Source organism: Plutella xylostella, chromosome 5 (genome assembly GCF_932276165.1).
Source record: "Plutella xylostella chromosome 5, ilPluXylo3.1, whole genome shotgun sequence".
NCBI lineage: Eukaryota > Metazoa > Arthropoda > Insecta > Lepidoptera > Plutellidae > Plutella > Plutella xylostella.
The window spans coordinates 2,807,883-2,830,452 of NC_063985.1; the positions used below are offsets into that span (position 1 = coordinate 2,807,883).

General features: G+C 38.4%; 1 protein-coding gene across 1 annotated transcript in view; it reads left to right on the top strand.

The window, feature by feature from the left end:
• LOC105392036 (dynein beta chain, ciliary) overlaps nucleotides 1-11,535 on the top strand; it is a 35,796-nt gene extending 24,261 nt beyond the window's left edge. The window contains exons 58-67 of the mRNA XM_048633366.1: nucleotides 6,057-6,228; nucleotides 6,417-6,592; nucleotides 6,867-7,109; nucleotides 7,325-7,507; nucleotides 7,756-7,815; nucleotides 8,049-8,162; nucleotides 8,440-8,588; nucleotides 9,278-9,410; nucleotides 10,899-11,098; nucleotides 11,388-11,535. Of these exons, the coding sequence (XP_048489323.1) occupies nucleotides 6,057-6,228; nucleotides 6,417-6,592; nucleotides 6,867-7,109; nucleotides 7,325-7,507; nucleotides 7,756-7,815; nucleotides 8,049-8,162; nucleotides 8,440-8,588; nucleotides 9,278-9,410; nucleotides 10,899-11,060 (1,392 nt within the window). The 3' untranslated portion in view covers nucleotides 11,061-11,098; nucleotides 11,388-11,535. The remainder of the gene's footprint in view (nucleotides 1-6,056; nucleotides 6,229-6,416; nucleotides 6,593-6,866; nucleotides 7,110-7,324; nucleotides 7,508-7,755; nucleotides 7,816-8,048; nucleotides 8,163-8,439; nucleotides 8,589-9,277; nucleotides 9,411-10,898; nucleotides 11,099-11,387) is intronic.
• The last annotated feature ends 11,035 nt before the right edge of the window (nucleotides 11,536-22,570 follow it).

Consider the following 22,570-nt stretch of genomic DNA (forward strand, 5'->3'; position numbering starts at 1 on the left):
GGGGCTTGACCATGTTCACTTCCTCCGGGGATGTTTCTCATAGAAAGAATTCTTCAAGTACAGCCCATTCTGGTCTGTCTCATTCGAGGAAGTCAAGAAGAATTTGCCCTCTCCGATTTCTGCTACTAAAGCCATGGGGTCCTACCCTCAATTCTTTGCATTCTTGTACTCCCACTTTGGCGTTGAAGTCCCCCATCACAATGGTGTATTGGGTCTTAGCAGTACACTTGATAGCCCTAGAGATATCTTCGTAACTATACTGCTTCGACTTCTCTGTCAGAGTGTGTCGAGGTTGGTGCATATACTTGTACGACCTTCAAGGAATCCCTCTCGGTTAGTTTAAGTACAAGGTACGCTACCCGATTCGACACACTACTGGTCTCCACTAACTTGTTGACAAGGATCTTGTTGACAAGAAATCCTACGCCACCTTGGGACAGTTGGTTACCCTCCCGATGGTAGAGCATGTGGCCAGACTTCAGGGTCATCGTGTCTCTCTCTAAGGATTTCCGATAGCCCTATTCTAGTATATTCTGTGTGGGGGTGTCAGTGCCTGCACCTGGCTCTCTCGAATGGAATCTTTGTGCATAACCCCAAGATCTAAACTGTCTTTCTAAGCTTGGACCATTTCCCACCATGCTGGCATTCCACTGCGGGTTGGTGGGTTCACATATCTAGATGTGCAAAATCTAGACATGCAGGTTTCCTCACGATGTTTTCCTTCACCGTAAGAGTGATGGTATACATTGTACTTAAGTTAAAAGAACTAATTGGTACATGTCAGCACCGGGATTCGAACCCGCATCACCGCTCTCCGATAGCCCTAAGATGTCCTTATTTTTTTTGCCCAGCTCTACCTCGTGTTACACCATCTTCTCGTCCTCTCTCAGTGTCCGTGCTTATCTTAAAATTAGTTCAAGAAGAAGCTAAGATTTAAGAATTTGACTTAATATAAACTTGAAATAATTCAATATGATTGTTAATAAAGATGTATGTGATGATTTATAGATAAGAAACTTATTTTTTGTCATAATAATATGTGAATTGTGACGTTGTTACACTAATTACTTATTATGTGATCTTCATAACATTTATAGCAACAAATTGGATAATAATCTTGACATTTTTCACGATTCCTATTATTGTTTTAAGAAAAAAATTCAATGTATGCAAAAATGTTCTTAGTACTTACCTACAGCAGGAAATAAATATGAGGATGCAGAGCAGAATCTCGCAGGGGCGCGCACAAGGGTTCCTTCAGGCATTCAAATCAGCTGCCCAAAGCCTTATGGGGAAACCACAGAGGACACCTGAGTGGCGCCAAATCCCCAAAGGCCCCATCCGAAAAAGAACGGCCCAAAGAACCATAACAAGAGCCGACATGGGTCAGGTGGTCCCACCGAAGCTAAAAACAGCAACCTCCCCTAAAGAGCATTTGGAGAATGCCGTCATAGAATTTGTGGCAATAACAACCGCCACAAAGCAGGTAAACCTCTTGTCGTGCAAAACCATCATGCAGACCTACAGGCAAGAAAACGAAGGCCGGCTAAAAATTCTACTCGAGGAGGCCGAAGCCTGCATATACGATAACAGTAGTTGCCAAGTCCTCAGAGGCAAAATGACTGGAGCGTATATGGCGGCTTACAGCGAGGAAAGCGGATTTGTACCCTGGGAATGCAACTCCTCAAAATTTACTGTGCCACACAACAACCAAATAGTGGTCGTCGCCCAGTGCACCAGGATTATGCTAGAGGATAAAATCCTAGCAAAAGTGGAAACCATCAACGCCAACTGGAATCACTGGACGATGCCCACTATCACTTGGGTGAACGGGGTACCTGGATGTGGGAAGACAACCTGGGTGATAAATAACTTCGATGTGAGCAAAGACACCATTATCACAACAACAACTGAGGCGGCCATCGACATAAGAAACAGGCTAGCGCATCGTATTGGTGACATGGTCAAAACTAGGGTGCGTACGATGGCATCAGTCCTGGTAAACGGCTTTAGAGAACATGTCGGTTGCCAACGCCTGATAATTGACGAAGCCCTGATGAACCATTTCGGGGCAATCGTAATGGCCGCCCACCTGTCTCGTGCCTGTGATATTGCTCTGATCGGAGACATCAATCAGCTACCATATATCGACAGAGAGAACCTATTCGAGCTTAGGTACAATCGCCCAACACTGGTAGCAAACATCACCCAGGAGCTGTTGTGCTCATACAGAAACCCCATGGATGTTGCATACGCCCTAAAGGAAGTATACTCAGGCATATACGCAGCCACAGCGCGCATCCAATCCCTGCAGCTGAAAAGGTTAACAGACGCAGTAATTCCCAAATCCCAAACCAACACTCTGTTCCTGGTGCATACACAGGAAGAAAAAGAGACCTTGACCAGCCAAGGGTATGGTGAAGGAATGGGCTCACGCGTCCTAACCATACACGAAGCACAGGGATTGACGTACGAATCCGTTATTATCATAAGAACAAAAGATAAAATAAAGTTGCACGATAGCATACCTCACGCAGTAGTGGCGCTGTCGAGGCACACCACCGCCTGCACCTACTATGCGGATGACACCGAGGACGCTATCGGCAACCTCGCTAAAACGGCAATAACAGCGCCAAAGAAACGCATCCTCGAGTACAATCTAAAAATGGCAGTTAAGAATCGAGACGAAGAGGTCATTGCACTTTCTGGGGAAATGTTAAGAAGGCAAAACGGGGCGGAATAAATCATAAAATATAATTTTGGTTGTCGTAAAAACTGCCTCTGTGGTTTAGTGGCAGAAGCTTCGCTTCATGACCCAGAGGTCCCGGGTTCGATTCCCGGGTGGGACCATCAATTTGTGTTTCTAAATTGTGGTTCTAAGTTTGGTTAGGACATAGAAGGCTGATCACCTGATGTCCGAAACAGTGAAACGATCCATGCTGTCGGATGGGCATGTAAAGCAGTCGGTCCTGCGCCTAGCTCTCTCCAGTCGTGTCGGTCAATCCGTCCCATTGGGCTATGAGAGTGATGGAACAGAGAGTGCTCCTGTGTACTGCGCACACACTTGGGCACTATAATCTACTCCTGCGTAGATGGCTGATCTCAATTGAGATTGGCCGCCGTGGTCGAAATTCGGCTAGGAGGACATTATTATAATTTTGGTTAAGAGCGCAAAATATAGGTCAAATTGGGAAAATAATTTATATAAATAACCTATTGATTATTATATCATAACTAACAATTAAAATAAGTTATCTTTAAGAACAGAGTCACACACTAACATCAGGCAAAACATGACCTATAACGACTGAGGGGCCGAGCCATTTATTTATTTATATACACTTTATTGCACACAAAAAAACAATTTTTACACAGAAGCATTTAAAAAAAACATAGCTTATAATTTGCGCACAAAGGCGGACTTATTGCTAAAAAGCAATTTCTACCAGCCAACCTTTGATTGGTGGTTATCGAAAGTATGTAATGTAAGCTCTTAAAATGTACAATAATAAATTTAGGTATGTAAACAATAACAAAAATAACAACTTTAATTTAAACTAACAAAATGGGATATCTACCTATAATTTAATTAATGCCTAAACCTTAAACAGCTACCTATATTACAATAAATAGAATAATTACTAATATACTTAAATTATAATACATACCTATACCTACAATGTATAATATAATATAATACATAAATATATACTTAATACATAAATATATACTTAATACATAAACATAATAATACATAAATATATAATAATATCTACCAACCTAGGGTTTGATAATAATGATTCCTCACACTCTTCTTAAAAGTTGCAATTGATGGTGACATCCTCACGCTCACAGGTAAGCTGTTCCACAGGCACGCCGCCTTCATAGCAAAGGAATCGCCATAAGAGGCAGCGTTATGTTCAGGTATACTGAGCATCTTGTTCTCATTAGATCTCAACGCACGTCCATGCGAACTTAGGAAAGAAAATTTTGACTTCAGATATTCAGGGGAAGCTGGATTATTCAATACATTGAATAGCAAATTGAGAATGTGAGTATTCCGGCGAAGACGAATTGGGAGCCACTTTAATTGAGCACGATACTCTGAAATATGATCATACTTACGTAAACCGAATATAAATCGGATACATAAGTTCTGGAGACGTTCGAGTTTGTTGAGTAGCTCTTCAGTGAGGTCAAGATAGCTTACGTCAGCGTAATCGAGAATCGGGAGCAGTAAAGACTGTGCCAGCGTAATTTTGGTGTTAAACGGTAGAAAGTACTGCAAGCGTCTTAGACTGTGGAAAGATGCAAATACTTTCCTGCTCACTGCGTCGACCTGTGGGATCCAAGAGAGGGTTATGTCCATGATCACGCCTAAATTTTTTACGGATGATACGTAAGGTATGTCTGTTTGATCATACCTGACCTTTCTAGCAGCTGTGAAATCTATCTTGTTCAACATGCTGCCGATTACAATTGCCTGAGACTTAGTAGGGTTTAGTAACAGCCAGTAATTGCCAGGTGTCTACTAATTTCTCCGAAGACAGCTGGCATTGGCCCTGTCCTTGTTAAGTTTGTTGCCATTACTAATGTATGTGTGACTCTGAAAACCATTAATTTAAAAAAAAAGGAAAAAAAAAGAAAAAAAATAAAAATAAAAAATTCTTGTATAATGAGATACACGGCTGGGGGTTTTTAGTCGGTTAACGCCCGACACTACCTGGGTCCTCTTCCCAGGTGTCCATGTGGATTTTCCCCCAGCAGTGGAAAAAAAAAGGGAAAAAAGAAAAAGAAAAAAAAAAAAGAACAATATATATATAAAAGATAGAATATATATACCTATATATAAATGAAACTTCCTTACCGAGTAGAAAGTAGATAAAAGAATTAAAAACTATCTCATAAAAATTACCACTCTTCAAAAGGCACGGACATAAAGTCTGTGGAGTGATAACAATTTCTTAAAAAAAAAAAAAAAAAAAGTACTTACCTACCTAATTGTTTGTTTTAGATTTAAAGTATAAAAATATTTGTGTTCATACTGTGATCTCTGTACTTAGTACTTAGAAAAACCTTTTATATATTTTATTTAACTTAAAAAATTGTTAATTTTATGTAAATTTTTATTTTAAGTTGTCATTGATAATTTAAGAATGTTGTGTACACCTTTAATTGGCTTGTATAACGAAATTATAATTTTAATGTCTGTCTTAAAAATGTTAGTTGTATAAGCTGCTGGTGTTCCAGTTGAAATAAATAAATAAATAAATTGTAGAAGTATTTTTGTTAGAAAATCCTCCCTTCATTGGAAGGAAACCCGTGCTCCAGCAGATGGGGTCGTGATGATGATGATGAACTGTTTATTTGTTAAGAAATATTAGATATTTCTCGTTATTAAGTGTTAACACATTAACTACGTCATAACACATTAATTGTAATAGGTTTTTTTATAATGTTTGCAGTAGTTATAAGGTTAAAACTTGTCATTTTAGTTAATTATATTAGGTGGCCAGTTACTGCAAAATAAGAGGGCCAGTTACTAAAATTTATGGCCAGTTACTACACAAAAGTGATACTTTTCATTAAAATAAAGATATTTAAATAAATAGTTCTTATTGATTATTAAATTGATCAAAAAATCAATCAACAGGATCTAGTGAAACATTAGATATATAAATCACCTAAATCAGATCATGCATTTAGATGTAGCACACACGTAAAGTGGCCAAGGTGCTGAAGTGGCCAGGTACTACCCCTTTTCCCCTACCGTCTAGTACGAGTTTTGCAATTTTTGAAAACGAAAAAAGTTTAGGTTTCCTTTTGTCATCTGCATACATTGTCTGTCAAAAGTTTAATCATAGTTTCCGCTAGAGGCGCCACTTTGTTTGCGAGATAACGTAAACTTTTATAGTTTTCGATAAACTATCAAACCTGTACTAGACTTTTCCTGCCAGGAAGGCTTTTACGTAAACGTCCAATCGCCTCTATCTATCACCATACATTTTTTTAAAACGCATTACTCAGCTATACTACTACCTTTTTAACTACCACAGGCGAACATCCACAAAGCCCTGGACAATTTCAACCAGGAAACCCTGGAAATGTGCGGCAAGGAAGCGGAGTTCAAAGCGATACTGTTCGCTCTCTGCTACTTCCACGCCGTCGTGGCAGAAAGGAGGAAGTTTGGTCCTCAGGGATGGAATAAGATCTACCCTTTTAATGTTGGTAAGTCTTCGGCATAGTTTTAAGATTGTTTGATAGCGTGTTGTGATGTTGGAGCCTGTCAGAGAGAGAGAAAGAGTGGAGAGTGTCAAATTTATTATTATTTATCAGTGACTTTCCTGTGTTTTCCATTTTATTTTTGTAAAAAGAACAGAATACACCGTCGTCAAACTACCCATAATTTTTTATAGGTGATCTAACAATCAGCGTATTCGTCTTATACAACTACTTGGAGGCGAACTCCAAGGTGCCGTGGGAGGACCTGCGCTATCTGTTCGGAGAGATCATGTACGGAGGTCACATCACCGATGACTGGGACCGACGACTCTGCAATGCCTATTTGGAAGAGCTCATGCAGCCGGATCTTGTAAGTGCCTAAATATCTATACAGGATGTTGCAAAAAGTGTATACTAAGCCGAAACCTACATGTGCAGCATCGTATATCTAATCCAGAAAATGAAATCAGAATTTCAAAATTCGCGAAAAAAAAGTCATCCTCCATAGTAAAAAGTCACGTGACCAATATAGTTTCTATGGAATTGCTGCCACAAAAAATGTATGTAAATATCTAGTGGAACAAGTGCAATGCGAATTCTTCGGTAACACTAATGTGTATTTTTACCCCATTCTCAATGTAAAGGTGGACGGAGAGCTCCAACTAGCCCCCGGCTTCTCCGCCCCTCCGAACACAGACTACGCGGGCTACCACCAGTACATAGAGGACGCCATGCCGGCCGAGTCGCCCTACCTCTACGGACTACACCCTAACGCTGAGATCGGCTTCCTGACTACCACCTCGGAGAATCTCTTTAGGACCATCTTTGAGATGCAGCCGAGGGATGCACAGGCGTCTGGGGCTACTACTGTTACTAGGGAGGATAAGGTTCGTGTTTTTCCTCCTTATTGGTTACCTCGTGGACAGATAAGCATGGAAAACTCGAAATAGCTTCAAATAATCCGCATACATATCATTTTCCTTTTGCAATGTCTTTGGCCATAATTATTTGTTTAGCTTCTAGCGCCATTGTTCTGACCAACAGCTTTTGCTTCAACAACTGCGTTGGTATACCTACCTTATTTATTATTTCGAATCACCAGGTGAAACAAATGCTCGACGAGATAATGGAGAAGCTTCCAGAAGAATTCAACATGGCGGAGATCATGGGAAAGGTGGAGGAGCGCACGCCGTACGTCATTGTGGCTTTCCAGGAGTGCGAGCGCATGAACAACCTGACTGGAGAGATGAAGAGGTCGCTGAGGGAACTGGACCTGGGGCTGAAGGTACCGTAGATACAGTAGACCGATGTAACATGAACAGATTGAACAGTCACACGGTAGTACTATACCAGTAATACCACTAATACCGTGTGCTATTGTACTACCTTAGGTTTTCGAAGTGAAATGGACCTGTGCCTATATTTTAATGTATTTAAACAAATATATGCCCTCCCCGACAATAGAACCCGATAACTGAACTGAAGAAAACCCCACTACCACAAAAAATATAACTCAGTATTTTGTTTTTTTAGGGTGAATTAACAATAACATCAGACATGGAAGAACTGGAAAATGCTTTGTTTTTGGATCAAGTGAGTATGAAATTTAAATGCGTAAGACTTATACTTGGATCAAGTGAGTATGAAATTTAAATGTGTAAGACTTATACTTATTTGTAATAATTATTATTGACATACTAATGTTACATTGGATGCAACCCAAAAATCGATCATAGAATACATGATTCTTATTTTCCACAGTGACAATGCTATTCAGAATGACTTCGTATTAATAAGCCAATTTTTCAGCAATATACAATTTGCAGGTGCCGGCCATCTGGACGCAAAGGGCGTATCCATCACTACTGGGCCTCTCCGCCTGGTTCGTGGACCTGCTGCTGAGACTTCGGGAGCTCGAGACTTGGGCCACTGACTTTGTTGTGAGATATCATACAATTTTACATACAACTACACGGGTACATCATGATTGTATGTCAATTAACATTGATCACCACGATGACAAACCCTAGATTATGAAGAAGAAGGCTTTACAACCGTCAGGACTTGACCTTCCTCACCAAAGACTAACGTTACTACAGTTAGTCTTGCGAAATGGAGGGACAGCCGCGCTACTTTTACCTATTTCATTCTGCTTAGCAAAAATATTCTGTCCTCTATACAGCTTTAGGTAAATAAACAAATGATGTCCTCTTCCAGCTACCATCATCAGTGTGGCTAGCTGGGTTCTTCAACCCGCAGAGCCTGCTCACAGCGATCATGCAGAGCACGGCGCGCCGCTACGAGCTGCCGCTAGACAAGATGTGTCTGCAGTGTGACGTCACCAAGAAACTCAAGGAAGAATTCACGTGAGTTGTATTCTTGGGCACATTATTAGAGCTGGTATATTTTGGTTAGAAGTTGGGTTGATTATGATGGTAATCGAATAGTTATTATACAGCTTGGACCGTATTGGATTGAAGCATGAAGACTTTTAGGTAGGTCATTGATTGAATTAGTGTTGGATCCCTTTCAAATCACTCATTTTAGTAGGCAGTTAAAGTTTAAGTCGATGATTAAGCAAGATTATCAATATTATCATTAATAGTAGTCCAGCAAGTCATTGTACTCCCAGCATGATTAATACTAAACCCTTAATAGTAATTAAACTAATAAATGAGTAGTTTTAATAACTCCACCTCTACTTAGTTATCTATTTTATTAAGGTTACGTCTTCGGTAGAAAGGCTCCCAATTTTGCAATTTGAACATCACTTCTATCATCATACTAATTAGGCACTAATAAACTAAAATTTGGTCGCTAATTGCGAGCAGTAAATTGGCAGATGATTTCAGCATCAACATTGAAATCACCTCTAACTTTACAACCCGCAATCAGAGATCAAAGTTGAACTTTTATTTTTGGTAATTTCTAGAAGCAGCATCGTAGCGGGCCGCACGTAGACAGAGTAACAATGAAATGAATGTATTACTTTTCAGCCCCGGAGTTTATCAGTACTAATGAGACGTATGTCCTACTACAGGATTGCTGATTCCAGGTCAGCGCCGAAAGATGGCGCTTATGTCCACGGGTTGCTAATGGAAGGTGCGCGATGGGACTGCCAGGCCGGCATTATAATGGACTCTCGGCTAAAGGAGTTGTTTCCTCCGATGCCCGTTATCAATGTCAGGGTGAGACTTTATTTTGTTTTCAACGGTTTTTTGTGTCTTGGTCGCATAGGTATACCTACGTTATATTCTAGAAGTTGGACAGTATAATTTGTCAATGAAAGTTATAGTTTTCTCCCATACAAATCAGTGCCACTTGGGTGAACTTTCGTAGCACATATTTTCTATTATGACAGAAAATTGACTGGTTATCAGATCACAGATAATGCTGGTGACGATAACTTTTTAACTTCAACGAGATTTAACAATACTTTTCTGTTAACAAATTAAAGAAAGAAGGGGATGTTTTCGGTCATAAAAGTAGGAAGTTCCCTATATCAATAAATATTACGTAGTTTCATATTACACAATAACTAATAATATATTTACTGGACTATGATAACGATGACGCACGAATTGGGTCGATCTAGAGTCAACTATTTATATTAACTGACTCGAATTTGAATGGGCAATCAGTCAGTCATTAATTAAAACCACGTCACTTCTGTGATCATCATCAGATTAATCTTTTTAGGTCATCTTACTAACAAACATCATTCCAATAAGCACAAACTAAAGGATTTATTAGATTTGATTACACTATTATCCTATTCTTCGAAAGGTACTGTAGGCAAAAACGAGAGCGTGCAAAAAGTAATGTAGACAAAAAAAGTATTGGCATGTTTATTGACAGCAATATATAACATATTGGTGCTAAGTTGAATGATTAATGATAGACAGTAACATGTGATGCGTGGTACCTAATTATTAATATATTGCATTTGAATACGACCTCGACCTTGCTTTTAACTGTATTTCTGTGTCTAGACTGTTATTCTATTGTTTGACGCTTTTTTCTTCTTGTAATTAAAGTTGTAAAAATGAACTGTTAGTACGGTAGGTGACCACCTAACTGTCAAATCAGGTTTTTAATATGTTTTATATTATCATTGTTATTTTTGCAACAACAAAAAAATACAATTACATAGTATGTAGGTTCTTTATTTTAAGTATTCATATAATAGGCAAAGTCTTAATTGGTTAAACATTATCTTTGATGGTAATACGAAATAGTACGCGCTGAGGCTGAAAACTTATCTCTTTATCTCACCTAACCCTAACTGCCATTTTCAATAACTTTATCTATCGATAGCTGAAAGTTACTTTCATACGATTTTGACTGTATGCCTCCTGTATGCAAATTTTTATGTCTCAAAATCGTGTGATAGTAACTGTCAGCTATCGATAGATAGAGTATAGAAACTGGCAGTTAACCCATTAATTGAGTGCCGAAGGTACGGTCAGCTGCATAAGTTGTTTTACACTTCTGTACCTTGTCAAACTGACGAACCGTCAATGCTTCAATAAATGGATAGGCGGTTTGTTCGTTTGACAAGGTTCAAATGTGTATAGCAACTTATGAAGCTGACTGTACCTCGTGTCACTGGTACGTACCTACGCAATATTGCGTAGTCGTCATTCAATGTGTTAACTTACCCCTTACCTCTCCAGGCAATAACCCAAGACAAGCAGGACCTCCGCAACATGTACGAGTGTCCAGTGTATAAGACGCGAACCCGAGGACCCACCTACGTGTGGACCTTCAACCTGAAGACCAAGGACAAGCCCGCCAAGTGGACCCTGGCGGGCGTGGCGTTACTGCTGCAAGTGTAAAATGGTGCTGTTGAGCTGGTGTTGGGTGGAGGAAAGAGGTTAGCGGGGTGGAGGTTTTGAGTTGCAGGTGATGCATGAATATATAGTGATCTCAAGCACGGAATCTTTTTTTTTCTGCGATTTTTCAATTTGTCTTCTATACGAGTTTATTATCGTAGATAAATATGCCACGCCATGGGCTCTGAAGGCATCAATTTCTTTGGCTAACTACGTGAAATTTCGTCACAAATCATCCATTTGCCAGGCCATTATAAAAATCGTGAAAAGAAAACACCTGCTCCTGCTCCATACATTTTAGTTGAGTACCTAGGTATTTATCTTTGGCAGTGTGGACCTTCAACCTGAAGACCAAGGACAAGCCCGCCAAGTGGACCCTGGCGGGGGTGGGGTTGCTGCTGCAAGTCTAAGCTGGATGGAAGACTGAGGTTAGCTGGGTGGAGGTTTTGTGTTGCAGGTGGGTAGATGCGACGCTGCGCTGTAAGCCACCGTATATAAACGTATTGTGTTGAGTAAGGTATTATGTGTTTATAGCGGTGGCAGTACAAAGCTTCGGATGTTTTGGCCAGAAGTGGTCGATGGATGGTGGCTGATGACGCATGAAATGGCGTAGAAACGGATCAGAAGGGTCACTCTACATGATGAAAAACTAAGTTTCGGAGCGCTGCTGCGCGAGCCACGACTCTATCCCGTCGTGTTAAACGAGCCGATGGCATGACAGCTCTCGTTCGTTCGTTTTTCGTCAGTATAGAGTAACGCTCCTGACGGCATTTGATATTCGTTTACAGATCCTAAATAATGTTGTATTTATATTACTTACAACAATTGTATAAGTTAAGTACTGTTTAGTTTATGTCCTATATTTTATTTAAAGTTACATAAGTCCTACCTATAAATCATAAAATATATGGATGTTATTTAAAACTTTATGTTATTCATTTTATATGTGAACCATAATATATTTGGAAAATATAATTATTTTAACCTCTGTAAATAATATATTTCTTATTTTCTATCAATCTAGCAAACTACACTCGCGAGCAACCAAATCGACTCAAGCCTTGACGGCGCAAACATACATTAATACAAGTAAAATTATGAATAGAAATAATAAAAATGATATGTCATTTAAAAGCTTAAGATGTCAGCTTTAATTTGATATCATTATTATTGAAATCCATTCATCATTTTTGAAATAAATGATGTCTGAACGCAATTGTAGGAAAAACGGGAATTTAGGAAAAAAGGGTATGGGTATCGTATTATACAAATTAAACAAAAAATGTTAAGATAAAAATTTATTTATTTAAATCAATACTTTGTATTGCCCCCTCTTGCCCTAATTACAGCCTGCAGCCTGTTTCTCATAGACCTTATCAACTTTTTGACAGTTTCCTGAGGAATGCCGTCCCACTCCTCTAATAAAGCTGTCTTCAGCTCGTCCACGCTTGCAGGGACTGGATTCCTGGCCCGAACTCTTCTTTTGAGCTCGTCCCATAAGTGTTCGATGGGATTCAGGTCAGGACTGAGCGCAGGCCAGTCCATCGTGCGCAATTCCTTCTCTCTCAGAAACTGCCGACTGACTCGTGCCGTGTGGCAGCGGGCATTGTCGTGCATTAGCACGAAGTCTTCACCGACAAATTCTGCATAGGGCACAACATGACCGAGTAGAATGTCGGTGATGTACCGATCAGCTGTTAACCCGCCTCCTCGGCCGCCTCCAGGCACGAAAACAAGTGCGGTTTTTCCCTCTAGAGAAATACCAGCCCACATCATGCAGGAACCGCCGCCATATGCTACTGTTTCAGCGAAACAACATTGGGCAAATCGTTCCCCCGGACGCCGGTAGACCCGGCCTCTCCTGTCACTGCCATGCAGACACACTCTGCACTCATCAGTAAACAGGACCGACCGCCATTGCGCAATGCTCCAATCGAGATGCTCTCGAGCAAACTGAAGACGCGCTTGTCGGTGGCCTGCAGTCAATTTGGGGCCTGATGCAGGTCTTTTTGGTGTCAAGTTGGCTTCCTTCAAGCGTCTTCTCACTGTCCACTCGCTGACAGCCACTTGTCGTACACGTCTCAGTTCTTGCTGCACATCAACGCCCGTAAGGTGTCGATTGCGCAGCGAGGTTGAGACAATGAAGCGGTCGTCTCTCTCTGAAGTGCAGCGGTGGCGGCCCGTTCTTGGTCTTCGATTGAAGGCACCAGTCTCTTGGAACCGTCTGTATACTCGGGATACAGCAGACTGGCTCAAGTGGAGCTGGGCAGCGACTGCTCGCTGACTTAACCCTTGTTGCAGCAAGGCAACAACTTGAGCAGCTTCTTCTGGTGTGGTATCCATGGGTTTGCGAAAACAAGGAATACAATGCAACGAGATGTGTACCGGTCAACTTGCAACAAGCGACTGATAAGGTACACCGGATGTGGAAAGGTTTTATAGCGGGATCAGGTAGCGCAAGGCGTGGATTCCTAATGAGGTAATTAACACTGACGGGCAATTAAAATGCGTCATTAAATCTGCGCTTAGTTTTTTTTTATGGTATTGATCTTAATTGAAAGCCTAATTCTTCAGCTTTCGAATGACATATCACTTTTATATTTACCATTTATCGTTTTAGGAAAATCAATGTATATGTGCGCCGTGAAGGCTTGAGTCGATTTGGTTGCTCGCGAGTGTATAAGGATGCTGTTTTTTAATCATTATTCGGCAAAGATAATAAATATTTATGCAAATAGCCCTTTCTATAAATTAATAATTTGTCTAAATTAGATTAACATTCGATAAACATACCGTCGGCAAACCTAATAGTCTGCAAACCACAACCCAAATATGACTAAGCCTTCATAAAAAATAATTAAATTAATTTGACATGGTTTGTTGATTATATTAGCATAAGTTATTGATTAATTTACTACCAAACTTAATTCTCAAGGTGATCGACAAAGACTAGGATTAGGGTATTATGTTTTAAGTTTTAACATAGGTATACAATTTCATCATATGCGACATTATGCTACAGGTGTCCACGATACTGCTAATTAAAAATAACATAACATAAGAATTAGAAAACAGCAATAAAAATTAAAACCCATACCTTATGAATGTGTGGACAACCACTTTGACAGGCCCGGCTATTTTAAATGCATAGAAACTATAGGTTAGAAGGTGAAAGATTAATTTGGACTTTCGCATCAAATTTCACATTTTGTTCGTTATCTCAAGAGTAGGTAGTAACTTGAAAGTTATGAAACAATACCTATAAGTTACGGTTCCCTATGAAGTATTTTTGATAGCTAAATCTAGGAATTAATATATTTTTAAGACATCGCAGTTAATTAAGCGTAGCTATAACTATTTAGCGTAGTGGGCACCTTATATCACCTTTATGGTTTCTTTATAGTTTCTTTATTACAGTACAGTACATTTATATTAATCATTAGCTTCAAGTTAGGTACAACGTATTAGTTACGAAAACTGAACATAAAATGTTACTTACGTATTGATATTATAACTTTACATTAGAACGTAATATAAAATAATATTTTACCAATATTTTAATATGGTTTACGAAAACTAAACAAACCAAATTGCCGACGTAAAAAAATCACACGACGTCGTCTTGTGAAGTGAACCTTTAAAGATGAACTTTGACTCCAGATGTCTAAAATATCTCAAATAAAGGTTCCCGCGGATGACTTCACGATCATTTTCATTGTTATTTATCGACAATAGCTTATTTGGGCCGAAAGTTAAGCTTTCACTTCCTTTGACAGCATTTTTTGCCGGCTCCGATTAAAAAGTGGTAAGTATTTCACAGCTGAGAACTTGACGATTTTGATTTTTTTATAAATAATGCATAAAATGCAAACTACATAATTTACTGAAATTGAATAAATTACATCCAAAGTCGCACCGCACCTATAAAAGAAGAGAATTTATCATATTTTAACACCTAAACATCTTTTCTGATGTCATCTTTATTATTAATCTAAGTATAAATTTATTTATGTTGTTATCAGTAAATATATTTTTACCAAAAGGACGAATATTTTTTTACTGGACTATGACTAATATGGTTATGTTTTGTCGATGATCTAACATTGCAATCTATCCGGTAACAAAATCAAAGGTCTGACAGCTGACATCACATTTTAATTTAAACAAAAACTTTGCATCATCTGGTTAAAATGGGTACCTAACTACATATTTAACTGTGGGATCGTCTTGTCATTTGACTATTGTTTATATCTACTTAATCTGTCCATTATCAAGGAAATAAATTAATAGTGAACTTTGAAATAAGCTGATGTTAACTAAATAATAATGTCTATATTGCATTTTGGATTGACGTTGCTAACTATTGACATAATTATTTAAAGAAGGTTGAAAACCTACCTATAGCTGAGTGATACTTCTCATAATATTTGATGTATACTTAACTATAGCTTACTTATATTATGATCGTGAAGTCGTTCGCGAGCTTATTTTGGTAATGTGTGAAATATGAATATTTCAGACATCAGAAAGATAGATACAAAGTTACTCTTCCTACAATAAAAAAACTAATTGAGCCATTGGGTGTTAAAAACAAGGGGTATCGCAAAAATATTCTGATTATTCATAAATGGTAGATGCACTATGGCAGTACTTATACCAATATGATCTATGACCTGTATTATATTTTTTTATTGGTGTTACTGTGGAAGCTCACTCTACAAAACCAGAGTTTACTAGAGTATGGGTCTAGTTCATCAGCTAATGTTACTTTCAATGTAACCTTCCTGAATTCACTTTCTCAGTGTTTTCTTCTAGCTGTAGGCGTAGTATTAGCATTCTAGTTAGTGTTAGCACAATGTTAGGCATTTAGCGCGCCTCGTTAGACGGCCTAGGTAATTTCTTTGTGGGCGGCTTCATTAAAACCCTAGTCTTTGCAAAAAGACGTGCAAAAAGTATAGCACTTTCTAATTTAATTGATTTAACTTGTTTATAGCTTATTGTTGGATAAAGCCAGGTTGTTTGTAGGGTAAAGTGATGATAATGCGTATTCTATTAATGTAAGTTTACATGATGCATCGCATGATTTTTATGTAACTTTAACTTATAGTTCCCGTCAAATTAATAAGTTCTCACCTTGACACCGTCATTATGTTTCAAAGCTTATTGTGTATTCCTGTGTGGGCTCATGCATAGGAGCTTACGATGACGCATAAGAGCTTTATACTCAGGTATCATTAGAAAATTCATATCGGCGTACATAATTAATCATTTGGCAGTGTTATTTGCTATGTGAATGTGTTGATGATTTATTCAACTTTTGTGTTGTGTTTTCCGGATGTTTTGTTAATGCTTGCTTCCTCAGGACTTCTTTAGATTAGCTTCATAATATCATTTCCGTAAGCAATAAGACACATTCGTTTATAGATTAGGTAGTATATGAATAGGCCATTTATGTTTTCAATGTTAATTCAATTTTAATGAATCTAAGCTTGGAGAGAATCTCCTTGCCAGCAGGGCGACCAAGTCCAAAAGTATTGGAGACTCTGAAGTAGGTAGTTATAAAGTAGCTATAAACATAGTAGGAGTAAAGTTACCTATTTACCTAGTTCCGTCTCATCCTCTTCCCATACATCGGGTGTGGGTGCTAGACGCAGGTACGCACATCGTTCATACAATGAAGTTTCGTGAATCATCTTCCTCCGTTATACCATGACGTTATACATCCGTTGCAGTTCAGCACCGTATATAGAAGTCGGTTGGTAAGGTCCCTGTTATTAGGTATAGGTGTTCCTAAGAAGCGCCATAGCGCTCCATACATTTGCTTTATCCACCAATTATACATGTGAAATGCCGAGTTGCAGAAAGGGACTTTAAGCTAATGTTGACCTTAAATCTATGTCTGTCTGTTTCTGTCCGTATACTGTCAAAGTAAGGCAACAATACATTTAATGCCGACATTAACTTAAAGATCCTTTCTGCAACTCAGTGATCATGTCTTTGGATGGCATGGTTTAAGTATAAGTAGTTAATAAGCCGCTTATGAAAATTATCAGTCATAGGCGTAGATAAATAAGCAGTAAGTACTCCTTTTAAGATTGTATAAAATCTGCACAGCTATTAACTACTTTTCTTCTGAAAATTCTGGTCAGCGATGCAACTTCCACAAGGAAACAATCGATTATGTTTGCCATATCTGCTTCAGCGTCACTTTCTAAATGGCCGGTGCTCGCGACTCACGCGTTCATTCTCTATCGACTGTCTTTTTTGCTTCATTACGATTGCATGAATGAGGAATCACGCAAATTATGCTCTATTGTATACTCAATTTGACTTGTGGCGCGGTTCAATCACATACCTACATAGGTTGTTTTGTGTGTAAAAAGGATACTGCTAATTACATAATAATAATTAACGGAAAAATTACTCCTGTTTCTTCTATTCAAGGGCTCTTACAACAATATACATATACGCCTATGAGACATGAGCACGTAAAACAAGACAGAGTGTCCACTATCTCGCTCTCACTTTCTCAACGGGCATCCGTGCTGACTGCATCGACCATCATTCATTCCAAGAAGTTGGGGCGGAAACGGCCCACTGAACCTCACACGGCCCTACATGTGAGGCGCATGACAATCCCATATCGGTGGCAATGACCCTCATACCATTACCAAAGCAATTCGGGAGTCGAATTAATTAAATTACAATTAACAAGTTTGCTCAAATTGAAATGAGGATGGCCGATTCTTGGGGAGAAAGTAATTTTCTGCATTTTATTGGTAAACTTTTGTCTCAAACATGTTTTCTGCCCATTGTTTGTAAAGCCTACTGCCTACCCATAGTAAGGAATACCACTATGAATAACTGAACTAAATAGACAAAAAAAACTCAAACCTTAATAACCCTTGTACCAAGTTTTATAGCTTACTTATATAGGAAAGTTTTGTTAGTCGCCGATACTTAGGTTTATCAAGAAAAGAACATTAGGGCAATGATTATATATTTGCTTTCACCTATATATATGATTTTCTTATGATGCTTCTCAGTTCTGATAGTCATTTGTAGGTACTCTTGTAGATAGCTAATGTACAAGCTTTCCTAGACATTTATTAAGTCTGTATTAATGGTAGGTACTAATTTATGTAGTTATAGACCTGTAAGTAGGTCTTTCGATCTGAATCGTCTAAACATATAAAAAAACAAGTCTTTAACTTATTCTTAACTTTATGTCGGTTGACCCAAAAACAAGCAGGCATATCCACTCGGCTACGCTACTAAACCACACATTTAAAAACTGGCTCTAGTCACTCATGCTTATAACTGGCCCACACCTTAAAAGTCTAATGTGAATTCGATCACCGACCCCGTATTAGGAAACCTAGGCTTTACTACCAGGCGGTCTCAAGGTCTCTTAAATGGAAAATAGCTTATAACTAGTTACTATATTATCAAATATCAGTTTCTCCTGAAATTTTGTACAATGCTAAACAGTGGATGTGCGGATGCTCAGTTTAAATACGCAACTTGTATTTACTACTTAATTAACTTCTTTGTAATTACCTATACCATCTACGAATGTTATGTATTATATTGTATGTTGCTGCTATGTTTGAAGTCAGAATGGAATCCACGGCGGTTCTACTGGAAACTATCTTATTATCAAGCAGTTAATAAATACCTTAATATACTCTCGTAGTTAGATGGTATTTATTTATAAGGTACCTATTACATCCAATTCAATAGCATTATGAAATCGACTTCAATTCATATTGTTTTGTCTCTCATTATTTATAAGTACATGAATAAAAATAAGGCAGTCGACTAATTTAATTAACTTACGTAATTAAATCAAGTGGTTAAGTATGCTCTGGTAAACGAGTTAATCAACCTGCATGTTGGACATATTTGAAGTTGCTATATTTTGGTACGCTGACCTCGACATAGTTAATTAATAAATAATTAAACCATACCTACATAACTTTAATACAAAGTGTATTTTAGTACTAAGTAAATACTCCAATTTAACGGGCCGATCAGTCCTTCCAGTCAACGATTAGAAGAACGAAATATAACATAATATAATTTTCCTGAGTTGCCGATTTTACCAACAAATTCTTGTGTAAGTATTTAATATATAAAAAAAACACTCACACCTTGTACTAATGTACTCCCTTGCGGGGTAGGCAGAGGTCCATTGCTGCACCCACTTTTCGCCAGTGTTATGTTAGTCCCAATGTAATAGGGGGCGGGCCTATTGCCATTTTACGGGCAAATCCAAGACCCGAGAACAAAATATCAGCGTTTAAACAAATATCTGCCCCAGCCGGGAATCGAACCCGATACCTTCGGCTCAGTAGTCAGGGTCACTAACCACTACGCCATTCGTCGTATTTAATATATATAGCCTCAAATTGTTAGTTCATTAAATTTGACTAAATTACAGAAGAATGCCACGACTCAGCGCGACTTAGCTTACATAACAACACCCAATAAGAGCAGAACATAGTTTTAACAAGTGTAAGTACATACATACGCGATATCCGATACAAATGAGACGTTTGCGTGTCCATACGTAATGTAACAATTTTCGCACGAGCTTTAGTACAGCACAAATATTCCATTCAGTATTGATGCATACAGGAACATGGAGTGGGTCCATATGCCTCATGTAGAAATCGACAGCTTGAATATAGTTTTAACACCGACTTCATTAGAACTCTTTTAGTAGTTATATGTTATCGGTATTCGTCATTTTTTAAGATAAGTATACAATTTTAATCCCTAATGCATGAAATTAAAATCTATCATTCCTAACCAATTATTACCAAGGGAACTGTGCATTTACTTTCAGTCATTACCTGTGGTTTGTATGCCTACTATACAGAGATGAACCACTGTAGTTGACTGCACTGTGTCTGCGGTCAGTCAGTGAAAGTGGGCGCCGAAACTGAAGCGTTTAGCAAGAGATGTGGCCATTTTCGGCTAATTACCTACCATTATGCGAATGTCTTTGTAATTTTTGTTGTATTGATGTTTTCTCCCGGACGGTTGCTTGATTGGTTCATTAGGTTGATTCAGATTCTTCAGGTATGTCAATTATGCATTCTTCTCATATAATGGATATCGAATAACATAATTATTATTATTACTTACCATCCATTGGTTTATGTTATGGACGGACTCTGGCGGAAAGGCAGGCCCAAACGGAGATGGCAGGACAAGCCGGATAAATTCTCGAAGGAAGGAGGCTCAGAAGTCGGAAAACAAAAAGTTGAACAAAAATATATTATACAGTTGACATATTTGTATGTACTACCTAGATAGGTTAGGTAGTTCTGATTATATTATTGAATGTGTTACTCAAAAATATTGATGGAGGCATAATTTAGTTTGAAATAACAAAGTTTATTAAAAATAATATTTGACCTGAATCACATGCATATTCCCTATTGTATATTAGTTTTAGTTAAGTGAATAATTAAATTACCTACTCTTAAACTTCCTGAGTGCTCCAAAGAAAAATGCTTTAAAATCTAGGCGAGGCTCACGCGGAAATTATAGTAACCTCTTATTTTACTAAGGTACTTATACGGTAGGTATGCTATGAGTAGGTATTATACCTAAGTAAGTACGTTAGGTAAAAGTAGTGATAGTGTGGAGATGACAATGCAAACTGGAAAGATGTACGTAACATCTATCATTTGTTTTAAAGTGCTAGGAACGAAATCTGTGACTGATGAGAAAAGTGTCGGTTACCCGCACGTCTTCACACTGCGCTGTGAAAATGTTAGTTTAGTTAGAAAGGAAAACTTGGGTGCGTATTGCGACGTATAACAACGAAATGTATAATTTCACATTAATAACGTTCACAAAATATAATGAACGTTACGTATAACAACAAAATCTATATTTTCATAAGGTAAGATTCAATTGGTATAACGTACATTTTATATAATATCAAAAAATATAATACTTACGAGGACTAATATCAATTCGTATAACATACATTACGTATATCGTTTAAAATATATACTATAATTTAGTATAAAGTTCATAAAACATAATACCTAACATATAACATTAATTACCCAACACCGTCAAACCCCCTAGCACCAAAACCTAAAGATAGGTGCGACGACGAGCAAAGCGAGGAGGAGCGTGTTAGGTGCACATGTTCGTCGAAACCAAAGCGGAGCGCAGCGAAGCGGAGCGGAGCGTCTCCCCACATAGCTCCATTAATAATAATAATAATGTCAAAACCCCTAGTACCAAAACCTAAAGATAGGTGCGACGACGAGCAAAGCGAGGAGGAGCGTGTTAGGTGCACATGTTCTCCGAAACCAAAGCGGAGCGCAGCGAAGCGGAGCGGAGCGTCTCCCCACATAGCGCCAATAATAATAATAATATCAAAACCCCTAGTACCAAAACCTAAAGATAGGTGCGACGACGAGCAAAGCGAGGAGGAGCGTGTTAGGTGCACATGTTTGTCGAAACCAAAGCGGAGCGCAGCGAAGCGGAGCGGAGCGTCTCCCCACATAGCTCCAATAATAATAATAATGTCAAAACCCCTAGTACCAAAACCTAAAGATAGGTGCGACGACGAGCAAAGCGAGGAGGAGCGTGTTAGGTGCACATGTTCGTCGAAACCAAAGCGGAGCGCAGCGAAGCGGAGCGGAGCGTCTCCCCACATAGCGCCAAAAATTATATATTGTCAAAACCCCACATAACGTCAATAATAATGAAAATACGATACGACAATCTTTTATACTTTTTGTGCATTATACATTATGATAATTATATCCGTTGTAGAATATATGTTATAAACGTTATATATTATGAACTTTATGCATTTTAATCGTTATATCAATTGAAATTATACTTTTTGAACGTTATTCTTTACGAAATTATGTATTTAGTAATTATGCCTTTCGTTTGTTATGCACAGTGATCGTTATACTTAATAAATTTATATCATATGAGCGTATACCTTGTGAATTTTATACCATTCGTTTTTATACCTCGTATTACTTACCCGGAAAACTTAATATTTACGAAGTTATTAGTGACAAATTCAATACATTTTGAATCTGGGAATCGCTGTTAAGACAAACTTGCGATAGGTACACAGGTCTGCAAATAAACTTCACAAACAAATTATAATAACAGGTCAGAATTTATATTAATCTGAGTAGTTTTGTTGATGTACTGAGTGTCTGTGGAAGCGACGAAGTACTTAGGTTCCAGAGAAAACACTAGTTTTATACTCTAGGACAAGTTTAGTCAACTCGATGTCGGTAATTCGGTCTACCAAAGCCATATCACTTCAGTTAGATAGGCACTTAATGGGTAATGTGAATGTGCTACCACCATTGCACAGTTCCCTGAACAGTGAAACCTAATTTCAGGTGTTGACATTTTCCAATCAGCGTGCGTTACGTTCGCACATTATCTACGCTATTACACCAACAGGCAGGTACTTACACTTTCTAATAATAATTGGACAATCGACGTGG